At 44.4% G+C, this 25,801-nt stretch overlaps 1 protein-coding gene across 1 annotated transcript in view; it reads left to right on the forward strand.

The window, feature by feature from the left end:
* Positions 1-6,581: 6,581 nt before the first annotated feature.
* LOC309568955 (cell adhesion molecule CEACAM1-like) overlaps positions 6,582-25,801 on the forward strand; it is a gene marked incomplete at its 3' end in the record, with an annotated part of 51,241 nt that continues 32,021 nt past the window's right edge. Inside the window, exons 1-2 of the mRNA XM_082274720.1 lie at positions 6,582-6,654; positions 20,133-20,489. Of these exons, the coding sequence (XP_082130846.1) occupies positions 6,609-6,654; positions 20,133-20,489 (403 nt within the window). The 5' untranslated portion in view covers positions 6,582-6,608. The remainder of the gene's footprint in view (positions 6,655-20,132; positions 20,490-25,801) is intronic.

The raw sequence follows: 25,801 nt of genomic DNA on the forward strand, positions 1-25,801 counted from the left end.
AGATTTTCCCCCTTAATGACCAGGCCATATTTTGCGATTCGGTACTGTGTTATTTTGAAGGACAATTGCGCGGTCGTGCGGCACTGTACCCCACAGATAGAGCTTTCTTTTGATGGTATTTGATCACCTGTGCGATTTTTATTTTTTATTTTTTGTGCTATAAACAATAAAAGAGAGAAAATTCTGAAAAAAATAAAAATAAAATAATATTTTTCACTTTCTGCTATATAACATTCTCAAAAAACAAAAAAAATAAAAATCCAAATTTTTTAATTTTAGGCCAATTTGTTTTCTGCTACATATTTTGGTAAAAAAAAATATCGCAATAAGCATATTTTCATTGGTTGGCGCAAAAGTTATCGCGTCTACTAACTACGGGAAAGATTTATGTCATTTTTATTTTTTTTTTTTTTTTTTTTACTAGTAATGGCGACAATCTGCGATTTTTTTTTTTTTTTTTTTTTTTATTTTTTTTTTGCGGGACTGCGACATTGTGGCGGACAGATCGGACACCTAACTGACATTTTTGACACTTTTGGGGGGACCAGTGACATTACTACAGTAATCAGTGGTAAAAATATGCACTACTGTAATAATGACACTGACAGGGAAGGGATTAACACTGTGAGTGATCAAGGGGTCAATGTGAGCCTAGGGGAGTGATTCTAACTGTATGGGGAGGGGCTTGTGAAATGATCATAGAGACCTGTGATCCTATATAGAAGGACAGGCTCTCTGTGATCATTCCATAGAGAAGAACGGTCAGCTGTGTTTACAATTACTGACCGTTCTTCTCTCTCAGCGGGGAATGATCGCGGGTGGCCAGTGGCAATCAGAGCCACCGATCCCGTGCATCTGAGTCCCCGCTGCCGATTGGTGCACTGATGGGCACTGACTGGCAGCACTATGGGCACTGATTTCGGGCACTGATGGTGCTGCTCATCTGTGTCCATCAGTGCTGCCCGTCAGTGCTCATCAGTGCCACCAGTCATTGCCCATCAGTGCAGCCCCCGTCAGTGCCCATCAATGCTGCCCGTCAGTGCCCATCCGTGCCACCTCCCAGGGCCCATCAGTGCCCATCAAAGCCACCTATCAGTGCTCATTAGTGCCACCTATCAGTGCGGCATATTAGTACCTCCTCATTAGTGCCACCTCATCAGTGCCCATCAGTGCAGCCTATCAGTGCCGCCTCATCAGCGCACATCAGAGAAGGAGAAAAATTATAATGATATAATGATAAGGACAATTAGACTTGCTGACCGCCCCACGCAGATTTACTGCGTCAGGGTGGCTTGGCTGAACATAATCACATCATCAATGGGATTATGTGCACACGGTCTGATTAAAGAGGAAGTAAACTCAAAAAAAAAATCCGAGAAAAAAAAAGCCCTGTAAAGAGAAAGGCATAATGAGCTAGTATGCATCGCATACTAGCTCATTATGCAGTACTTACCTTAAAACGAAGCCCCCGCCGTGCCGCCACCTCAGCGACAGGACGGCGACATGTCCTGCCGTCCCGCTTCCGGTTTCGCGTCCTCCGGCCATCTGATTGGCCGGAGGCGCGATTACATCACTCCCGCGCATGCGCGCGGGAGCCGCCGTTCACGGCACTGAGCTCTGAAGGAACGGCACGGGTGGCCGTTCCCTCAGAGCGCCTGCGCCGATGACGTCATCGGCAGTTTGCGCTGTAAATATCTCCTAAACGGTGCTAGTTTGGGAGATATTTATAGCACCTATAGGTAAGCCTTAATATAGGCTTACCTATAGGTAAAAGTTATACAAGAGGGTTTACAACCTCTTTAAACACAGTGGGACCATGGCAGGAGGGGGCACAATCGCTGCCGGCCTCCTGCGATCTTCGGCAAAACTGACAGGAGAGCCGCCTGGAATGTAAACAATGCAAGACGGCTCTCCTGTCAGAGAGGCAGGAAAAGATCATGTGATCGTGAGCTAAGCTGATTTATTCCATGCCCCCCACAGTTACAAAGCACATCTAGGGAACACATTTAACACCTTGATCACCCCCAGTGTTAACCCCTTCCCTGCCAGTGTCATTTATACAGTAACAGTGCATAATATTTAGCACTGATCACTGTATTAATGTCACTGGACCCCAAAAAGTGTCACTCCGTGTCAGATTTTTCCGCCGCAATGTCGCAGTCCCGATTGCCACCATTACTAATAAAATTTAAAAAAAAAAAATAAAAAGTCCATAAATCCATCCTGTAGTTTGTAAATGCTATAACTTTTACACAAACCAATTATTACGCTTTTTGGGATTTTTTTACCAAAAATATGTAGCAGAATACAAATTGGCCTGAACTGATAAATAAATTAGATTTTTTTAAAAAAATTTCATTGGGAATGTTTTATAGCAGAAAGTAGAAAATTATGGTGTTTTTTCAAAATTTACGCTCTTTTTTTTTTGTTGATTGCACAAAAACGAAAAAACCGCAGAGGTGATCAAATACCTCCAAAAGAAGGCTCTATTTGTGGGAAAAAAAGGACCTCAATTGTATTTGGGTACAGCGTCGCACGACCGCGCAATTGTCAGTTAAAGCAGCGTAGTGTGGAATCGCAAAAAAATGGCCCAGTCATTAAAGGGGTAAAACCTCCCGGGCTGAAGTGGTTAATGGGGACACAGGCAGCAATAAACAGTCTAAAGTAGGTTACTGCTGAGGAAAGAATGAGGTTTGCTCAGAAATGAGTTAAAGCGGAGTTCCACCCTAAAATGTAACTTCGGTCCATCTTCTCGCTCCGGGTCACCTGAAAAACAAACGGATAATCGCAATTTTTTTTTTTACTTACCTGGTTTAGAAGAAAATATACTTACCTTACTTCCTCTTCCTCCCCTCGGCGGCCACGGCGAGTCGTCACTTCCTGGCTTTGCAATGATTCCTGGGAGCTGAACGTCATCGCTCCCAGGAATCAATGCACTACACCGGCCCCGACGTCAGTTCCGGTGCAGGCGCCGTCATACCTTGCTAAACAGTTTCTGGGCATGCCCAGAAGCTGTGCAGGGATGACTCTGAGGCACCGGAAGTGACGGCGGGGCCGGTGCAGTGCATCGTGGGACCGAAGAAGACGAAAGAGGACACAGAAGAGGATCGCGCTGGCTTCAAGCTGCCCACACCTGAGATGGCAGCGCTGGACAATACATTTTCAAGGTAAGTATTTCTTCTAAAAGGTAAGTGCAACCTGGGACAGTTCAGAGGCTAGCCATTGTGGAATGCACTAGCCCTGACTGTCCCGGGGGTATTTTTATGCATTTTTTTTTTGTTTTAGGTGGAACTCCGCTTTAAGTTTCAACTACTTTTTTTTATTAAGCTTGGAGTTATTTTTTTTTTTAAATGGAGCCCTGTTGGATTTATTCTCTTTGGTTATATGTGGACATATAAATAGTCAATGTTTTAGCCGGGGTAGACTACAGCCAGGTTTGAGACCAGTGATGAAAGCAGTGTTTTCAATCAGGGTTCCTTCAGAGGTTGCTATTGGTTTCTTGAGCAATTAGCAATTTCTGCATCTCTCAGATAAATAACCGCTGACAGTAAAGATCCCTTTTGTATGAATGGCTACTATTCAACCCTGATTGCTGTGATTAGCGGACCGTTTTTTGATCCGCTCCAGTACTTTTTTTTTTTTACGGACACAGATGATACTTGTGTCATCCGGTCCATATGTCCGTTTATCATCCCATCCGTTTGCGGATGATAAACAGAGATAATGTATGTCTTTGGGATTGCGGATTTCAACAGATGACACCGCTGACATCCATTTTTGCATCCGTTACGTTTTTTTAAACGAAAGAAAAATAGGATTCTCTTCCGTTCCAAAAAACGGAACTGACCGGAAAGGACGCAAATCGGATGGTCGTCCGCTGACATCCGCAATCCCATTGACATGCATTATGTCCGTTTTTCATCCGCAATCGGATGGGGATGAAAAACGGACATACGAACCGCCCGTGTGAAAAGACCCTTAGTGAACCAGGTGTGGAGCTGAGCTGCAGAGGATCCAGTGGAGCTGCTGGCAGAGTCTTCTGGGAAAAACAGTGCCCGTGAGTACCAGGGGACTTGCCAAAGTGTCTGCTTAGGAAGGGGGACCACTCCAGTGAAGTCAGAGGATCAAGGGGTCAGCTCACACAGAGTGTTACAGTAAAGGGGGTGCCGTGTAAAACCCTGAAGAAAAGGGACAAAGGGGGTACCAAGTAGGGCCCTGAAGATTGATTTACGGTACAGCACAGTTCATCTGATACTTCTTCACTGCAGTGTCAAGGGGAAGCAGCGGCCTTGCCGCATTTAACCAGTGGCGGAGCTAAACTTTTTAAACAGGGGAGGGAAGGTATTATTTTGGGGGGTCAATATGCAAAGTGTTCAATGTTTTATAGCAGCAAGTAAAAAGGATTTGTTGCTGATTTTATGTTTTTAGCGCAAAATATAAAAACTGCAGAGGGGATCAAATACCACCAAAAGAAATCTCTATTTGTGGGAAAAAAATACATCAGTTGTATTTGGGTACAGCGTCGCACAACCTCACAATTATCAGTTAAAGCAATGCAGTGCCGTATCACAGAAAATGGTCTGGTCATTAAGGGGGAGCTGAAGTAGTTAAAGGGTCAGTTTTTTCAGATAATTTTGCCCATTTAAGACTTTTTTCTGAGCGGTCAGGGGATGGTAAAAACAGGCAACTTGAAGTCTAGATCACAACTGGAACCCCTCTACATGTGCCACAGCCTCAATGGTTTATGTTAAGCCTATGTGAAATTTGGCTATCCAGGTCAATGGGGCCATGCCACAACCATAAGCCAAACACTTGGCTTGCTGTTGTGGCTTATTAGCCCCATAAAAAATCTGCCACTCTGCTAAAAAAAAAAAAAAAAAAAAAAAGGGGTGGCAATTGCCACCCCAGCTAACCCTCTGGCTCCACCACTGCATTCAACTATATTCAGAAGTCCCAGCAATTGTGCATTGTTTATTCAGTTGGAGTATCCCACTCATCCCTTCTCCTATCCAAGTTCTCAAATAAAACAACAAAAACCAAAACCCCTGGACTGTTTTCTGACTGAGCCAAGTACTTAGAATATGCTATATTGTCAAGTTGTTTCTATGGGTAACCAGGGGAATCCGTAACCAGCAGCTCCCATGGGAGTAGTGCTACACGTGGATGAGAGTGAATAGTGAAAACAGGCATACCCCGTTTTACGTACACTCACTTTACGTACACTCGCGAGTACGGACACAGCATGGCCAGCTTGGCATTGCACTATTCCAGATTTTTAACATTGGTGTCTATGGGAAATCTTGGTCAGCTTGACATGGCACTGCTCCCAAACCATAAGTGACAGGGATACCAAACTTAGGGAGCATTGAGAGGGGGCCCAGGACTACAACATATCCTATGTTGTGGTCAGCCAACTTGCCTAGCTAATCTACCATATCATAGTCCTGGTTCCCCTTAACATGGTCCCCAATTTTGGTGTCCTTGTCACTTATGGTTTGGGAGCAATGCCATGTCAAGCTGACCAAGATTTCCTATGGAGCTAGTGTATTTACATGCATTGAGAAATGAAAAAAGGTATTGCTTCACTTTAAGTACATTTTCGTTTTACATACATGCTCTGGTCCCATTGTGTACTTAAATGTGGGGTCAGAGATGTATAGTAACTAAGTAGAACTACTTCACTACTGTACTTAAGTACCGAAAGGCGGTATCTGTAGAATTTTTTTCTCCTACTTCCACTTTTACTTCACTACATTTTTTCGATGATTTCAATACTTCTACTCCGATATTTTTTTTTTTGTGCTGCATTGTTACTCGTTACAATTATAAAAATTACCACTGCCAGAACAGTAGATGGAAGGTTTCATGAAGCTCAAAACATGTATATTATCAGCGCATACGAAAATAAAAGCTACTGTATGTATAAATAAAAGCTGCATTTGAAATAATAAAAAACAATATGATGTTCAAACTTTTGACTTCTTTCTTTAATAACTACATAACACAGTACTTGTACTTTTACTTTTAGTACTTGAGTAGCAATTTTTTTTTTTCAAAACTACTGGTACTTTTACTTTCATTACTTGAGTAGCAACATTTTTAAAAAAAAACTACTTGCAATACTTTAGTACAAAAAATGTTGAATACTTTAATACTTCTACTCAAGTCACTTTTTGATCGAGCACTTCCACTTCTACTCAAGTATGGGTTTCGAGTACTTTATACAACTCTGTGTGGGGTATGCCTGTATGAAGAAGCCTAACAGAAAGCAACTGTAAATGCAAATAATCTTTGGAGTATACGCAACTGGAAATGCTTTGTATAGCAGAGTAACAGCTGACGGTGGAGTATTGCATGACTTCCCCCTATTGCACCTCCCAGATATTGAGCTGCTCAGTACACAGAGAGTCACACAGACACAGAAGAGACGGAGGAGAACAGGGAAGGGGAAAAAAGCACAAACGTTTACAGATCTAGTAAATTCTGGATTCAGACAAAGCCATCCAGGAAATGTGAATTGAGGATAACTGGGAATAAGGAGATACCAGGATTGGAGTGAATGAACATTTTGTTGTTATTTATACATCTGAGCTTGCCAACTAAAGAAAATGATTTTCAAGCAGCACCGGTTCAGCCTCTGTGTTATGATATCAGGTAAGAGCAGGAGTTGGGAGGACCGGGTGAAATAGAGAAAAATATTAACAAGATTTTATTTTTTTCATTTAGCAAGTGAATATGTTTTTGTTTTCTGTTATCCACTTTTTTTGTTTTTTTTAAAGTTTATGATTCGGCGTTTAAATCCCGGTTCACACAAATGCAATGCGAGAACCCTGCAAATCCACTGCAGGTTCCAGCATTGCATTCAACTCGCAGGCAGTTCACACTGCCATATGCAAATCGCTGGGGTTGTCAATACAAAGTTAACGACACCCCCAGATCTGTTTGCAGTGTTAACTGTCAGTTCGGAATGAATTGGATCGAATAGGTGTGAACACCCATGCGATCCGATTCTGATGTGGACCAAAAAAAGGGTCCTGTGCAACTTTGGCCGAATGTGATGCAAATTCAGCCATACAATTTGCATGGCTGATATCGCTTCACACTGACATCGCATGTGATTTGCAGAGCAGTGCGCTATGAATCACATGCAATGTCTGTCATCGCATATATGTGAACCGGTGCTCAAGCCTATTTTAAATATAATTGTTGTTTTTGATCATTTTATGATCAAATTAGTGCCTCCGGTTGGTGATTTTTCTTTTTCTTACTGAAAGGGTAACTCCATTTTCGTGGGGGAAAAAAAATAGCAAATAAAGTAAAAAAAATATAGCCTATACAATCATATTGTAATTGAGTGTTATTAACCACTTGCCGACCACCGCACGACTATTTACTGTGGCGGTCAGCCCCTCACAGGCAGAGTGACGTAGATCTACGTCGCTAGCCTGTGAGGGTCTAGGGAGCAAGCACGCGCCGCCGGAGGCACGCTCCTGCTTCCGAGTGGTCACGGACCCCCCCCCCGCGCGTGTGACTGTCGGACCCGATGTCCGCCGGTCACTCGGCGATCGTCGGGGGAGAGGGAGAAAGGCGGGCGGCTAATGTAAACAAGCCGCCTGTCATTCTCCCCGGTGTATGAATGATGATCATACGGTTCTACTATGTAGAACCGTTGATCACTGTTCATACATCTCAAGCCACAGCCAATCACAGTTAGAATCACGCCCCTAGGGACACACATAGCCCCTCCCTCTCAAAAAATTAACCCCTTCACTGCCAGTGTAATTTTACAGTAACAGTGCATATGTATAGCACTGATTACTGTAGAAATGTCACTGGTAACCCCAAAAGTGTCAAAAATGTCAGTCAAGGGTCCGATCTGTCCGCCGCAATGTCGCAGTACCGCAAAAAAAATCGCAGATCGCCGCCATTACGCGTTAAAAAAAAAACACCAAAAATGACAGAAATCTTTCCCTTTGTTAGTAAATGCGATAACTTTTGCGCAAACCAATCAAAATACGCTTTTTGCGATTTTTTTTTTTTTTTTTTTTACCAAACATATGTAGCATAAAACAAATTGGCGGAAAATGTTAAAAAATTTTGATTTTTACTTTTTTTTGGGGGGGGAATTTCATATAAAAAAAATGTGAAAAATATTGTTATTTTTGCAAAATTGTCGCTCTTTTTTTGTTTATAGCGCATGGTCAAAAAATCGCACAGGTGATCAAATACCACCAAAAGAAAGCTCTGTTTGTGGGAAAAAAAGGACGTCAAATTTGTTTAGGTACAGCGTCGCACGACCGCGCAGTTGTCCGTTAAAGTCACGCAGTGCCGAATCGCAAAATACCCCCTGGTCTTTTAGCAGCCAAATCCTCCGGGGCTTAATTGGTTAAAAATGTCCTTTCCTTTTAAATCTACAGCTGTTGTAATTTTCTGGAAATACAATGCAATATGGTCGCCTGGAGATGTTCTGTACACAGAATGTATACTGACCACACCCCAGAAACATCATTTCCTGCTTGTGTGATTGGCTCACCAATTTTCCCAGAAGTCTACTTAAGATACAAGTCAGACTTCTGGCATCCCCTGCAACAAAAATGTCATTTCTTGGTGAGATACTACCAATAGGAACACGTCTAAAGGGATGCAGGCCCAGCAGATTTCCTCATTAGGGCCCTGCAGCTTCCACAGCTAATAGATAATTATGAAACCACTCCCATTTGACCCACTCAGCACAGAGGAACAAACAATGATTTCTTCAGAATATCAAAAGGTAGGAATCTCCAACAAAATTTGTTAAAATCCCTGCAATGTACAGAAATCACCCAGAGGGGAATGTTTTTTTCTCAACAAAAGTGGAGTTACGCTTTAACTCTAACTTTAACTTTAGGTGTTATCCTCATTGTGGATCATTCACTGTGAAAACCTTTCACAATGACTTTCACCAAGACTTTCTGCTTGACACTGGTGCGATCATAGACACCACATGTGATGTGCACCGCATTGCTGTGCACATCACATGCGATGTCTGATGCAAATTCTGCCATACAAAATGTATGGCTGAAATCGCATTGCATTCACAGCAAAATTGTGCAGTACCCTTTTTTTGGTCTGCACTTACATAGTTACATAGTAGGTGAGGTTAATAAAGACAATAGTCCATCCAGTTCAACCTGTGTAGGTGTGTGTGGCTGTAATCATCTCACATAGCCCTGAATGTCCTGATCTTTGAGATGAACGTCTAAGAGTCTTTTGAAAGCCACCATACTTCCCGCAGAAACCACCTCTTGTGGTAGAGAATTCCACAATCTTGTAGCCCTAACAGTAAAGAACCCACCACATTGCCTGAGGTTAAAACGCTTCTCCTCTAATCGCATTGTATGTCCTCGAGTCTTCATGCAATCCCTTTGACTGAACAGCTTTTTTTCTAAGCTGAGATCCCCATTGAGATATTTATAAATTGCTATCATGTCCCCCCTCAGGCATCTCTTCTCCAGGGAGAATAAATCAAGTGATTGCAGACGCTCTTCATAATTAAGGTCCTCCAATCCCCTAATTAGTTTAGTTGCCCTTCTCTGGACTCTCTCCAGCTCCAACACATCCCTCCTGAGGACTGGCGACCAGAACTGGACAGAATATTCCAGATGCGGTCGGACCAGAGTTTTATAAAGTGGAAGGATTATAGACTTATCTCTGGAATACATCCCTTTCTTTATGCATGCTAATATTCTGCTGGCTTTGGCAGCTGCCGCTTGACATTGCGAATCGGATCGCATGAGTGTTCACACCCATGCGGTCCAATTCCTGTACCATTTGACAGCTCGCACTGCCATCTACTAACCGATCTGGGGATGTCATTAACTTTTTATTGACACCTGCAGCGGTTTGCAGAGGGCAGTGTGAACTGCCTGCAAGTGACATGCGATGGGGGAATCAGCGCTGGTTCCCGCATCGCATATAAAGTGAGGAAAAAAAAGTATTTGATCCCCTACTGATTTTGTACGTTTGCCCACTGATAAAGAAATGATCAGTCAATAATTTTAATGGTAGGTCTATTTTAACAGTGAGAGACAGACTAACAAAAAAAAAATATCCAGAAAAACGCATTTCAAAAAAGTTTTAAATTGATTTGCATTTTAATGAGTAAAATAAGTATTTGACCCCTTCGCAAAAAACTTGGTGGAGAAACTCTTATTGGCCATCAGAGAGGTGAGACGTTTCTTGTAGTTGACCACCAGTTTTGCACACATCTAAGGTGGGATTTTGTCCCACTCCTTGTAGATCCTCTCCAAGTCATTAAGGTTTCGAGGTTGACGTTTGTTAACTCAAACCTTCAGCTCCCTTCACATATTTTGTATGGTATTATGGTCTGGAGCCTGGCTAGGCCACTCCAGGACCTTAATGTGTCTCTTCTTGAGCCACTCCTTTGTTGCCTTGGCCGTGTCTTTTGGGTCATTTTCATGTTGGAATACCCATCCACAAACCCTTTTTAATGCTGAGGGAAGGAGGTTCTCACCCAAGAATTGACGGTACAAGGCCCCTTCCATCGTCTCTTTGATGCGGTGAAGTTGTCCTGTCCCCTTAGCAGAAAAACACCCCCAAATCATAATGTTTCCACCTCCACGTTTGAAGATGGGGGATGGTGTTCTTGGGATCATAGGCAGCATTCCTCCTCCTCCAAACACGGCGAGTTTAGTTGATGCCAAAGAGCTTGATTTTGGTCTCAAAAGTGTTTTGACCACAACACTTTCTCCCAGTTCACCTCTGAATCATTCAGATGTTCATTAGCAAACTTCAGACGGGCCTGTACATGTGCTTTCTTGAGCAGAGGGACCTTGCGGGCAATGCAGGATTTCAGTCCTTCACAGCGTATTGTGTTCCCATTTGTTTTCTTTCTTTTGATGGTATTTGATCACCTCTGCGTTTTTTTCTGCTATAAACAATTTTGAAAATAAAATGGACTATTTGAACCTAAAAGTGAGAACTTTTCTTGAGACAGGTGAGCCTTGGCAAAAGAATATTTCAATTGAGCATGTTTACCTACAATGATGGATTACATTGTTGATGTCCGGTGGTGTTGGTGATTTCCAGTTACCTGCATTGGCGAGTCTTGCTGCTATGAAAAAATGGGTAAGCAGGGTATGAAATTTGTAGGGCCAGGAGTCTATGCCTATGCCCAGTAAAGGCAGTTTGGGGTTTGTAGGGAGATCCATTTTGATAGTCGTGGATATTGTACAAAATAGTTGGGTCCAGAATGGATGGATAATGGGGTATTGCCAGCAAATATGGAGTAGTGATCCTAAAGTTCTGCATTGTCTCCAGCATATGAGGGGAATGATTGGGATAGATCTTTGCTATTTTTTGCTGGGTGAGATACCAGTGGTAGGTTAGCTTTTGTAGGGATTCCCAGTGGGTGATACATCGGGAGTGTTTTAGTGGGAATGTTGCCTTTGTTTAACCACTTCCCGCCCGCCCTATAGGCAATTGACGGCGGGAATGTGGTTGTATTATCCTGACCGGACGTCATATGACGTCGGCAGGATGATACAGCACTTGGCGCCCCCCGGGGGCGCGCAGAGCGGCGATCGGTGATGCGAGGTGTCAGTCTGACTCCCTGCATCTCCGATCTCGGTAAAGAGACTACTGACGTAGCTCTTTACCATGTGACCAGCCGTGTCCAATCAGGGCTGGTCACATAGTAAACAGGAACAGCCGTTGATCGGCTTTCCTTAGTTCGTGGGGGGGGGGTCGGCACTGGTAATCAGATCATTGATTACCAGTGCAGACCCTCGGGGGGGGGGGGATGCCACTAGAACCACCAGGGATGCCCACTATGACCCCAGGGATGCCCACTATGGCCACCAGGGATGGCAATCAGGGCTTAGGGAGCCCCCCATTGCCCTCCCCAGTGCCCTCCCTATCAGTGCTGCCCACACTGCCCACAAGTGCCCATCATTGCCATCTTTTAGTGTCACCCACCAGTGCCCATTATTGCCCACCAGTGCCGCCTATCAGTGCCCATTAGTGCCCATCAGTGCCGCATGTCAGTGCCGATCAGTGCCCACCAGTGCCCGTCAGTGCCACCTATCAGTGCCCGTCAGTGCCACCTATCAGTGCCCACCAATGCTGCATATCTGTGCTACCTATCAGTGCTGCCTATCAGTGCCACCCCATCAGTGCCTCCTCATCAGTGCCTGTCAGTGCAGTCTCATCAGTGCTCATCAGTGCAGGAAAAAACGTATTTATTTACAAAATTGTATAACATAAACAAAAAAAACTTTTTTTTTTTTTTTCAAACTTTTCGGTCTTTTTTTATTTGTTTAGCAAAAAGGAAAAAACCCAGAGGTGATCAAATACCACCAAAAGAAAGCTCTACTTGTGGGGGGGGGGGGGGGAAATGACATAAATTTGGTGTAGGTACAGTGTTGCATGACTGCGCAATTGTCATTCAAAATGCAACAGCGCTAAAAGGGGAAAATTGGCCTGGGCAGGAAGGGAGGAAAGTGCCCTGTATTGAAGTGGTTAATGGAGAGGAGAGCGAGTTTTCCCATGTTGTTAATGGTTTAGGCTTGTCCGGTTGAGATGGGGTAGATAGCAACAAGTATAGCGGGGAGAGTCCCTTGTGTAGATTTGGAGGAGATCCAAGTATGTCCAAGATGGCGTCTGTGAGGTCTGAGCAGCCAGTTTGAATGTATCTTAGGGCATGATGGATTTGTAAGTATTGGAAGAACGAGGAGCATGGAATAGAGAATGATGTACAAAGTTCTTGAAAGGGGAAAAATATAATCCCAGCACCTAGTACCCAGTGCTAGTGGCCATCATCCCAATTAATATGTATACAAAAGAATCCCCAATGGTGTGGGACTATAAATGCCACTAGACACTGTATGTCAGAATAAAATGGTAGACTTTATTATACAAAAAGACAAAAGAACACATACAAAACTATATATAACAATTATGCATAAACAAAGGGCTTGTTAAAAATGCATGCAATGATAGATGATATACCAGTCAACATTGAAGACACTCAGGTACACATGGTGGAGTGAACCGGAAAATGAACCTACGCGTTTCGGGTATCAAACCCTTCTTCAGGGGTCGACCAAAGTTCCAAACACTCAATGTGCCCTCGAAGTCTTCATAGGAGAGTGGAATGATCTGTCGTTAAAATTAATTAATTTTTTACCGTTTTAACGACAGGTCATTCCACTCTCCTATGAAGACTTCGAGGGCACATTGAGTGTTTGGAAATTTGGTCGACCCCTGAAGAAGGGTTTGATACCCGAAACGCGCAGGATCATTTTCCGGTTCACTCCACCATGTGTACCTGAGTGTCTTCAATGTTGACTGGTATATCATCTGTCATTGCATGCATTTTTAACAAGCCCTTTGTTTATGCATAATTGTTATATATAGTTTTGTATGTGTTCTTTTTGTCTTTTTGTATAATAAAGTCTACCATTTTATTCTGACATACAGTGTCTAGTGGCATTTATAGTCCCACACCATTGGGGATTCTTTTGTATACAAAAGTTCTTGAAAAGAGCATAAATGGTTTTGGCAGTAGAGTTGTCCAAATGTAAGAATTCCAGCTTGTTTCCAGAAATGTGTAGAGAGGTTTGGTGTGAGTAACTCCAGGGAGTTTATAGGAATTTTTTTGCAGGGTTGTGGTAGAAAGGCAACGGGATTGACTCATCAAAGTCCATATTCTGTGTATGGCTTGGATAGTGTCCAGAAAATGTTTCTGAGGTAGAGGGTGGAGAATCATGGCTCCAAGGTAGGTATGCTGATCATTCTTTAATGCAGCTTTTTCGATTGGGGTTTTAGATGATGTAGAACAAGGTCTCCACCAGGAGCGTTTGGTTTAAGATTGTGGCTTTTTAGTAAAATGTGATATTAGGAGCTCCCAAACCTGAGAGTTGGGTAGGGCGGAGGAGGATTGTGTTTTTGATCCGAGGGTGTTTGCCTCGCCAGATTAGTTTATTCAGGATGGATTGTCATTTTTTTCAAGTGAGCTGAAAGAAAGGGTAGTGGAAGGGCTCAAAATATGTATAAAATATGAGGGAGTAAAACATCTTAACCACTTTAACTCCGCTCACTGTGCCTCTACTGCGGCACAGTGGCTCGTTATCGTCCAGTGACGTAGACCTACGTCGCTCGACTCCTCCCCCTGTAGGCGGCGCTCGCGCGCCGCCGGAGGCGCGCACCCGCTGTTTTCATTTACAGCGGGAGTCGGGCCAGGGGATCGCCGCCGCTCTTCCCCGATTGTCGGGGGGAATCTAGTTTGGAGATCCGCCCGCCTGTGTAAACAGAGCGGGCGGATCTCCTAAGTGACAGGGAGTGACAGATCGGAGTGTTCAGCATAGCTGAACATGCGATCTGTCCTTATGTCACACAGTCACCCCCCCCCCCCCATGTCAGTAAGCACCAGGCATACATTAACCCCTCCCTCTCCAATAAAATTAACCCCTTCCCTGCCAGTGTCATTTTTACAGTAACAGTGCATATGTATAGCACTGATTACTGCAGTAATGTCACTGGTACCCCCAAAAGTGTCAAAAATGTCAGTCAAGGGTCCGATCTGTCCGCCGCAATGTCGCAGTCCCGCAAAAAAAATCGCAGATCGCCGCCATTACTCGTTAAAAAAAAAAACACCAAAAATGACAGAAATCTTTCCCTTAAGTAGTAAACGCAATATCTTTTGCGCAAACCAATCAAAATACGCTTATTGTGATTTTTTTTACCAAACATAGGTAGCAGAAAACAAATTGGCCAAAAATTTAAAAAAAATTTGATTTTTTAATTTTTTGGGGGGGAATTTCATATAAAAAAAATGTGAAAAATATTATTTTTTCAAAATAAATGCTTTTTTTTGTTTATAGCGCAAAAAGTAAAAATCACACAGGCGATCAAATACCACCAAAAGAAAGCTCTGTTTGTGGGGAAAAAAGGACGTAAATTTCGTTTGGGTACGGCGTCGCATGACCGCGCAATTGTCAGTTAAAGCCGCACAGCGCCGAATCGCAAAAAGTGGCCTGGACGTAAGACAGCAAAATCCTCCGGTGGTAAAGTGGTTAACTAGAACTATGCGTCCTGCCCCATGATGGAGATAAAGTTGGAGAGAGGAGCTAAGTTGAGTGATTTTGGAGATAAGTGCTGTGAGGTTAATTTATAGTACTTTAGAGCTGGGGGAGGAACATTTAATCCCTAAATATTGTAGAGAGGATAGGGGAGCCCATGAGAAAAGTGCAATTGTTATGATGTAATGTTTAATGGGAGGCATAAGGCCAATGGGAAGCATATGACATTTGCTATTAATTAGTTTGTATAAAGAGAGGGTACCGAAATGTTCTAGTAATTGACAAAGAGGGGGTAATAAGTGTGAGGGATCTGTTAGAAAGAGAACTACATAGTCTTTGAAAAGACCAATTTTATGTTGGGTGTCGTCAACTTTATTTTCAGAAATGAAAGGATTGGTGTGGATATGTTCAGCCAGGGGTACCATAATGAGGGAGAAGATAATGGGAGAGAAGGGGCAACCTTGTCTCATTCCGTTTGTAAAGGAGAACGGAGTTGAGAGGAAGCCTGAGGTCCACTCCAGACCTTGGCAGTTGAGCATGTGTACAAAGTGGTGATGGCTGATAAGATTTGTCCCTGGAATCCGAACCTCCGTAGGACTTCAGTCATTTTTGTCCAGTGTACTCTATCGAAAGTTTTTTCAGCGTTGACAGAATATACAAAATCAGCAGCACTATCTTTTCATTCCACAGGTCTTGTGCCTTCAGAAAATATATAGTTTTGGGGTGGGGGGTCTTTTACATACTTGCAAAGCAGTAAGAAGTAATGGTCTTCTAAGCCCTAGTTAACCCTAATCAGTTCTCACTAACTCCTTGCTCCAACTTCCTACTTTTTTGCTTTATTGTTTTTTTTTTTTAATCTGTTAAAATGTAAAGTTTTTTTTTTTCTTTTTTTTTGTCTATTTTGTCCAAAAAATACAAAAAAGACATCATTTAATTTACAAATATCTTTTAATGAGTTATGTTATCTTGGTTCCCAGATGGAAGAACACATTTTGGTTAATGAATTGTGTTCATTCTGCCTCAAAGCAATGCTTCAACTCACCAGTCCTGTTCAGTTTTCCATGGACCAAAGGGTGGTTACCCCTAGGGCTGGAGGATAGCTGTTGTCATTTCTGTACAAGGGGTTGACCAGGCCTGGGCACTGTATGTGCGGATGTGCAAGTTCGAGGTGGATTTTTTTGCTTTGGGTGCCAGAGGATCTTGCCCCAGCGCTGGGTCTGTTTAGATGTTAGTTATTCTTCAAGATCAATTATTATGGAAAATAGAGAGCATATGATCTGTGTTTTGGCATTGCAGCACCCTCTAGATAGGTGCTAGGTAAAAGTCTAGTTTTGGGCTCTGCCTGATCATCAGGATAGTCTGATTGTTAGTTTTGCCTGTTGCAGGTGTGATTCACTTGGTCTGAGGGAGTTTCCCAACTGTATCCAACAGGGGATTGTGTTGGACAGTGGAGGAAACCCAGCCAGTGACACACAGGCTTATGTGTCAGTCCCAGTGGGAGGGCACAACCGCAGTGCATCCTGGGATTGGTCATAAAAGCCAAGGGCACATGTGACAGGGCGTCTTTGGGCGGGAAGCCAGGTCCCAGGAGGAGGGTGACGACTGCCTCTCCTCCTGTCAGCAAGGAAAGTGGCCACAGGCAGTCGGCCTGGTGAGCCAGAGTGTGGTGCTGAGCCAAGAGGTCCAGGATACTAATGGTGGAGTTGAAGGCAGAGCTACCTAAAGAAAAACAGTGTCCGTGAGTACCAGGGAGCCTGCCAGGGGTCTGCTCAAGGAAGGGGACCACTCCAGTGGGATCAGAGGAAAAGAGCTAGCACACATGGTCAGTGAGAAAGGGGGTGCCAAGTTAGACCCTGAAGAGTAATCTACAGAATAGTTCACCCTTCAAATCTTCACTTCAGTGGCAAGGTGAAGCAGCGGCCTTGCCGCATTCAATCCAGTTAGAAGTCTTCAGAATTTGTGCATAGTTGTCAAGTTGGAATATCCCACTCACCCCTTCTCCTATCCAAGTTCCTAAATAAAATACAAAAAAAAAAAAATCCCCTAGACTGTTGATTGAGCCAAGTGTTGAAGTGTCAAGATTTACTAGACTGTTGCTATGGGTAACCCAGGAGAATCCAATCTAAGCAACTCCCATGGGGGCAGTGCTACAGCATATATCGAAGACCCTTTTACATCTTAAAGGAGAACATTGAGCAAATACTTTTTTACATGTCCTGTTTGCTGATCTCCTACCTTCACCAAATATGCCATCCATCTTCTTGTTAGGTCAGCAGTTGCTTTGTAATAGCCTGATGATTTGCAAATAAAACCGTTAGTTCCCAGGGGTTATCTGTTTGTAAGACTGGTGGCTGCTATTCCTTCTATTCCCCCAGCCACCGCTCGTGGCACTTCCCATCTGTAGTTTTCTCCAGCAAGCAGGGATGTACACAGGGCCACCTTACTGAATGGGCACGCTGGGCAGTTGCCCAGTGACACAGCTCCAGTCAAGCATTAGTCCAGATTCCCGCGTGTATTCCCCCGCCAAATTGAGCAGGTGGCAAGCGCCTGCCGGCCCTGCACTGCTGTCAGGCCACTTGGGCTGTGGAGGGGAGCCCACAACTGCAGGAATGGCTGTCCGCCTCCACGGGAACAGGCACACACAGGACAGTCGGGTCTGACTCCCGTCCGTGTGTGTGATCATCAGACTCAGCTGCCGAACATGGAGCTGTCATTAGCCTGGCACTGCTGTACTAATAAATATCGCCTTATCGATAATTTGCATTTTTATTCTCATGGGTGATTGTGTAGGCGGGGTCCCAGTGCACTGCATTGCCCGGGGCCCTTTAATGCTCTTAAGATGGTGCTGGATGTACGTCCGTCCCTACCTGCTGTAGTGGGCAGGACAGGACTCACAGACCCCTAGGCTGTACCGCCCATGGAGGCGGTGTCCTAACCCTGCATACAATACACCCAGCTGCCACTGTCAGTGTCCTCTCACCGCACCTCTCTCACCAGACCGGCTTGGCATTCCCCATTCGGCCAACTGTCACTGTGGCCCACCACCTTCTGCAACTCTGCAACTCCCCCCCCCCCCCCCCATGTCTACAGCTCCTTGGTTCCCACTCATCCACCTCACTGCCCGATACATTTCTGCATCTTCCTATTCGCCTCACTGCTCCATCTGTGCTTCTGGATGTACGCCTTCTAATCCCCCCCCCCACTCCCCTCAGCACTAATGCCCTGGGAGCCAGCTCCTCTTCCTTATCACCGGCTTGGAGGTGCAGGGGCTTTGTGCTCATTAGTGCAGCCCCATCAGTGCAACCAATTAGTGCCGCCTATCAGTGCCCATCACTGCAGCTTCATCAGTGCCAATCAGTGCAGCGCTATCAATGACACCAATCAGTGCTGCCTATCAGTGCCCATCAGTGCAGCCTCATCAGTGCCCATCAGTGCAGCCCTATGAGTGCCACCAATTATTGCAGCCTCATCAGTGCAGCCCAATCAGTGCTGCCAATCAGTGCCACCTGTCAGTGTCCATCACTACAGCTCCATAACTGCAGACTCATCAGTGCAGCCCCATCAGTGCCACCTATCACTGCCACCTATCAGTGACCATCACTACAGCTCCATAACTGCAGACTCATCAGTGCCCATCAGTATAGCCCAATCAGTGCCCATCACTGCGGCCTTATCAGTGCAGCCCCATCAGTGCTGCCAATTAATGCCACCTATCAGTGCAGCCCCATCACTGCAGACTCATCAGTGCCCATCAGTGCAGCCCCATCAGTGCCACCTATCACTGCAGCCTCATCAGTGCAGCCCCATCAGTGCTGCCAATCAGTGCCACCTATCAGTGCCCATCACTACAGCTCCATAACTGCAGACTCATCAGTGCCCATCAGTACAGCCCCATCAGTGCGACCCATCAGTGCCCATCACTGCGGCCTTATCAGTGCAGCCCCATCAGTGCTGCCAATCAATGCCACCTATCAGTGCCCATCACTGCAGCCCCATCATTGCAGACTCATCAGTGCCCATTAGTGCTGCCAATCAATGCCACCTATCAGTGCCCATCAATGCAGCCCCATCACTGCAGACTCATCAGTGCCCATCAGTACAGCCCCATCAGTGCCACCTATCACTGCAGCCTCATCAGTGCAGCTCTACCAGTGCCCATCACTGCAGCCCCATCAGTGACATTGTTTATTAATGCTACAAAAGAAAAAAAAGGTGCAGCACTAACTTATTAATAACTTAACAAAAATGTTGGAACCATCTAATGTATGGCAATCTCAATAAACTTCAATATTACCCCAATACTGATCTCTGTGATATGTAACGTCACATATAATACACATCAGACTGAAAATAAGACATAAAAAATTAAACTTCGCATTTTACCTCGCTGTCCATGAGCTGAGTAGTGTGGCTGGAAAATGAGGGGGTGTGATTTCACATGGGCGAGTTCACATTTAACATGTACAGGACTGGTGTACCCTCCCACATTCACTACAATTCCCAGAGGTTCATGGGAAATGTAGTTCCCTTTCCTGTAAAGAGAGAGAAGAGGATATGATGCAATCAGTGCTGTAACACCTCCTCATTGGCAGAATAAATGCTGCATTTTTTTAATTAGAGAGCTGACTTCCTGAAAACTCAGGTAGACTTTTCTCTCCCTCCTCATTGGCTTAGAAGGTAGCATGGTTCCTTTGGCTCCCACTTCTGTCAATCAAAGTCTGTGAGCAAATGAGGAGAGAGGGACGGGGCCGGGCCATGGCTCCGTGCCTAAATGGATAGACGGAGCTGCCGCTCAGCTCGGGTGCCCCCATAGCAAGCTGCTTGCTGTGGGGACACTCAACAGGAGGGAGGGGCCAGGAGCTCCGAAGAGGGACTCGAGAAGAGGAGGATGCCGGCTGCTCTGTGCAAAAACAACTGCACAGAGGAGGTAAGTATAACAGGTTTGTTATTTTTACAAAAAAAAAAAAAAACAAGACTTTACAATCACTTTAAATGGCTATATATTCTTAATATTTAATTACTGACCTTCCTGTTTGTTGCTTTCTCTTGCAGTTCTCCTCGGTGTGTTGGTGGATGTGTCCAGTGGAATGATGAATATTCAGCTGATCCCTCAGAATCCGGTCATCGGGGGATCTGTCACACTGAGTGTTACTGGGATTACTGGGAAAATTCAGAGTGTTATTTGGTATAAAGGACCGAAAACAGACGCAGTTTATCAAATCCTTTCATATTTCCCTGGTGATCCGTCCCCACTAACTCCTGGACCTCTGTTCAATAATAGTAGGATGACGCCTTTCCCCAATGGATCTCTACAGATCTCCAACCTAAATAGAACTGATGAGGGATATTACACATTGAAGATACAAACAGATAAAGCAACTGATATCTCTGTATACTTAAACATCTATGGTGAGTAATACATTAGCATTTTGTCAGACACGTTTTCCATAAATTCATTTATTTAATACTTTATTTGCAAGCAAGACTAATACGGCAATGTATGAATTTATTATGAATGGCATCTAACTTGATTTACTGAAGATGAGCGTAAATTGCCAGTCATTGTACGTAACCAATTCTGTCCCTCATCAGGAAACCCCTCATTACTTGTGTTGTTTTCAACACCCATATAATATTTTACAGAAGCTCCAGCATAGCTAGAATAAAAAAAAAACTGTGCTATCTTACCCCAGTTAGCCATTTTGTATGCACATACAGTATTTTCTCCCTGCTCTTCTGCATTTTTTAGAGCCCATTCACGCTACTGCACTGCGCTATCACACACACGTTCACACGTGTTATGTTGCTCCTTAACATGCATGTATTAAAGCAAAAAAGGAACATATTTGGCAGCGCACTGCAGCACAAAGCATATGACTAGTGTAGAACAGATGTCACTATAAACCTGGCTGACCGGTCAACCCACCACCCACTTGCACCCTTTCACCTTTTCCTTATCCCAATAATCGAGACGACACCATGAGTGGAATACAATTGGCCATAGCAGCCATTTTATTAACCAATTCCAAATTAAATTAACATAAATTAACATAAATTAACATAAAGGAAAAAAACATTCCTTAAAACAGAAACGTCAAAAAACAGTTAAAGCTTTTGTTGGTCTTTGAGGCCTCCCATTTAATGTTCAGCTAAATACTACACTGCGGGCCCACTTAGCCCAGGTTCACATTTGTGCGCGTGCGGGGTTCGCATGTAATGTCGGAGCGCACTGCTCCGACATTACATGCGATCAGCTGTGCGGTGCGAGTTTAGCCATACAAACTGTATGGCTAAATTTGCATCGCTCCCACAGCAAACACGCACAGGAGGCATTTTTGCAGCCGCATCAGGATCGGATCGCACAGCGGTTCACACTTGTGCGATCCGATCCTGTGCGAACTGCACGATCGTACTGCGATATGCGATCAAACTGGGGGTGTCGTTAAGATTACATTGACACCCCTAGCGTATCGCATATGGCAGTGTGAACTGCCGGGGGTGCGTGTGCGATGCGGGAACAGGCTGCGGATTCGCAGCCTTCCCGCATCGCATCAGTGTGAACCGGACCTTAAACATACTAGGCCTCCAGCCGCAAAACGCCAGCTCGGAGACAACACTCTACCCGCAGTATACCCCATTTTACCTTCCAGTCAAACTGACATCAAGTGGAACGCACCAGAGGGAACCTACCACCAGTGGGTCCCGAACCATTACCCTGACTTAAAGGTTCTTGCACCTGCCAGCAAAGACCAACAAAAAACGCCACAGCTGCCACGACATCCCAGGCAAACCTGTCAAAACAAAGAAAAAAGAACAAACCCCCCACCAAGGAACCATAACAAATAGATTGAAACAATAGGGAGGGAGGGAGGGACGCTTCTTCTGCCCAGTGAGGGGATTTTTTGGCGCCCCCAGCAGATCCCACCTCTTCCTGTCTGCCAGCCCCACCTCTCCCTAAAGCTAACCGAAGCAACCTAGGCTCCCCCCCCCCCCCCATAAACACACCCTGCCTAAACTTGTGCCTACCAATTTAACCCCTACCACTCCCCTGTCCACCTAGTCATGCTGGCCCTCCACTATCTTTCCACTCCTGCTCCGAGCCTTACTTTATTGTGTTGGGCTCCAATGCACATCTGTTAGCAAGGTGCATTGAGCTGCCACACAGAAGGATTGCATCAAACCAATGTATGTGTGAAATGTTTCTGTGCATTGCAATTAGTTGTTCGGTAACACTTCTATTACTGCAGCGCAATGGTGAAAATGTGCCCTCAAAGTGTAAGTTCACCATTTTTAGAAAAATATCCCTATGTAATTATTATTACATTCTATAGCTTGCACTGCTGGGAAAGGTGGAAGTCCTTCCATTCCAGATGCAATTGTTTTGGGTCCTCTCCAGACAAACATACTGCTCTATCCTGCTGCTTGCAGGACAGGCCGAATTTCACTATATTGCACCCCTAGTGACCACTCTGCCTGTGCACAGTGTGTCCTCTCCTGGCTCCAGTTAATCTTAGTAGCAGGCACTAGACAAAGAGGTTGCACACTACGCAGCCGTAGACTGTAAATGGACTGAAAAGATCTAGTGTAGGTATCTCATTTATGTTATGTTTTGTTTTCGGGTTTAGATACAATTTAACTGTATTTTTACATACAATTAACATAAATATCATCTTGGGGTCCTTTCACAGCAGTACTTATGCTTCATGAAGGAGGAGCAGCACTTTTAGCCAATCAGGGCTCTAATGCTTTGCACAGTGCTGTCAGTCAATAGTTGGAGTATGTTTACTGGAGGAGAGAGCAGAATGTGAACCTTGCCAGTGTGCCGCTTCTTCTAATTTGTCTAATCACAGACTGAAGGCAGGTTGCTGACCATGTCTTCTTAATGCTTAAACGCAGTAAAGAAAAAAAACACCAGCCTGACTTTGCTGTCTGGCTGGGGTACCAGGATTACTAGAGTAACTGAAAAAACATGAATCATTTGATAGTTCTATACTTTACAAATTTCACTTGAATGTTTAAATGAAAAAACATAGCATTTGAGGGATTGTAGGTCAACAGAGTTTGGTCTGTTTTCTCCATCGTCCTAGAAGTGGTGGTAGATGAGCAGTTATAGGCAGGGCGTTTTTTCAGTGGGAACGTGGGGGAATGCAATTCTGGCACCTCCAGCACTGAATGTATGCAATGGCAAGGGGTGCTGGGGTGTGACGAAGAGTCTACGGATGCTGGCTGCTGGGGGATCTATGACGGTCTATTGTTGCTGGTGGGGGATATTTTGTTACTGGAGGGTCAATTGTTGCTGGAAGAGATTTACTGTTTAAGGAGGGGTCCACTGTTTCTGGCTGCTGGAGAGTCTATTGATGCTTGCTGCTGGGAGATTTGTTTTTGCTGGGGGGGGGGGGGGGGCTATTGTTGCTGGGTGAGGGGGGGGTCTATTGCTGCTGGCTGCGAGGGAGTTATTTTATTGCTTTTCTTAATCAATACCAAATTCCATACAAATTATGTAGCACTAAAAAATTATACTTGGCTCAATCCTCTCTAGAAGGGCATACTTGCCAACTGTCCCGTTTTTGCCGGGACAGTCCCAGCAAGAATCAGAGCCTGTCCCAGGTAATTTAGATTGTCCCGGCAATGTACTTATTTACACTTTGCACTTTGTTTATATTTACATATTACATTTTTTGTATGGTCACACCTGAGCACATTTGACACTTTATAATTGCAGGGAATTGTGATGAGAATTTTAAACATTACGCAGAAGTAGAGCAGCTAAATGGGAAAATGATTCCAACTCTGCTACTTTGGCCTTAAGAGTAAAATCCTCTTTTCAATTTCCTGCAATTCTCTCTTTATTGAGTAGACCCTATAATCTGATAAGTAGGCGGAGATTAATTATGTGGAGTGGGCGGATCTTCAGGGAAGTGGGTGTGGTAAGTAATTGATAGCTGTGCTGCAAAGTGTCCCTGGAAAATTCTTTTCAAATGTTGGCAACTATGGAAGGGGCCGTACTGGGAGCTGGGTAGGGGTGGAATCAAGGGTCGGTGCTCAGAGGTGGGTAGAGGTGGAACCAAGGGTGGGTGCTCAGAATTTTTTTGAAAAAAAAACAAAAAACACTTTCACAAAGAAAAAAACCAAAACACTGAAGTTAGCCTAATTTTTTTGTAAAATATGATGTTACTTTGAGTAAATTGATACCCAACATGTCATGCTTTAAAAATGTCATCTGCCCATGGTATTGCGGCAAACTACGGTGCTTAAAATTCTCCATAGGCTTTAAACATTTTTGAAGATTATCAGTTTAGAGAAGCACAGGAGGTCTGGTTCTAGAATTACTGCTCTCGTTCTGACGTTCGCAACAATACCTCACATGTGTGGTGCAAGCACAGTTTACATATGCGTGCGGGAGTAACGCATGCGTTCGCATTTGCCCGCAAGCATTATTATTTTTTTATTTATTTATTTTTTTACTTTTTTGTACTAACTTTATTGCTATTACAAGGGATGAACAACATCCCTTGTGACAGCATGGGCTGTGACAGGTCCTCTTTATGGAGAGATTTGGTGTCTATTAGACCCCAAATCTCTCCTCTGGCCCTCCCATGCATCAGCTTAGACCACAATCGGTCAGATCGGCTGCTTCTCTGGCCTCTTGTGGCCAGGTAAACAAAGAGGCGGAACTGGAAGTGATGTCTACTGGAACTACTTGTCACTCCTGGTTTCCAGAGTTACAGAGAGAGGGGAATGACGTCAGTTACTCTCTCTTTGTACAGGGCAGCCATCGCCACTGACTGAATTGCTCCCAGGCATGGTGATCATATGGTAGAGCCCAGGAAAGGCGGGAGGGGGGTGGGTTCCCTTTCAGCCACCCGCAGAAGTGATCGAGTGGCTAGTTAGCCTCTCAGATCACTTCTGCCTTACTCGGAATCGCCGGCTGAAAAGAATGATACTTGGATAATGCCTGAAGGTACAAGCATCATCCCGGTATGACCACTAAAACCCAAGAACGTACAGGAACATCCATTTGGGGGAAGTGGTTCTAAGGCTAGGCATTTTATATCCCAATGCATTCCCTTCATTAAAGTAAAAAATGCCCCAGTAGTAGTATCACCCCCTTTCCTTCCTATATACTTACCATAGTCCTATCTTGGTCCCGCACAGTTCCCATCTGCAGTGGCTCTGTCCTCTCTTCCTTTTCTCACAGGCACAGAGGTAACAGTGGGAGCCATTGGCCCTCGCTGCTTCCAAATATATCCTGTGAAGAGGGAGCGGGGGGTGGGGCTGAACCGCTCTGTGTGTTTATAGACCCACACATAGACCCTTGTTAGCAAACCCACACATCTGTCCCCATAGTAAGTGGCTTGCTATGGTGACAGATACAGAAGGAGTAGCCAAGAGTGCCAGTGGGGGACTCAAGAGACATCAACAAACTAACCCAGTTCAGGGGAGCATGAGATTCATCATCCCCTAGACAAAAAGAGCATTTAAAGAACTTGTAAGGTGGTCTAGTTGGAAACTTTTACTTGCTGGTTTGGTTTAGTATTCTATGATTTAAATGTTATTCAAGGAGCACAGTTACATAGTTACATAGTTAGTGAGGTTGAAAAAAGACATCAGTCCATCCAGTTCAACCTATGATGTGCGTGTGTGTTTGCTGCTAACCGTACATTGTATACCCCTGTATGTTGTGGTCTTTAAGGTGCCCATCTAATAGTTTTTTGAAACTA

Source organism: Pelophylax lessonae (assembly GCF_965119305.1).
Source record: "Pelophylax lessonae genome assembly, chromosome: 12".
NCBI lineage: Eukaryota > Metazoa > Chordata > Amphibia > Anura > Ranidae > Pelophylax > Pelophylax lessonae.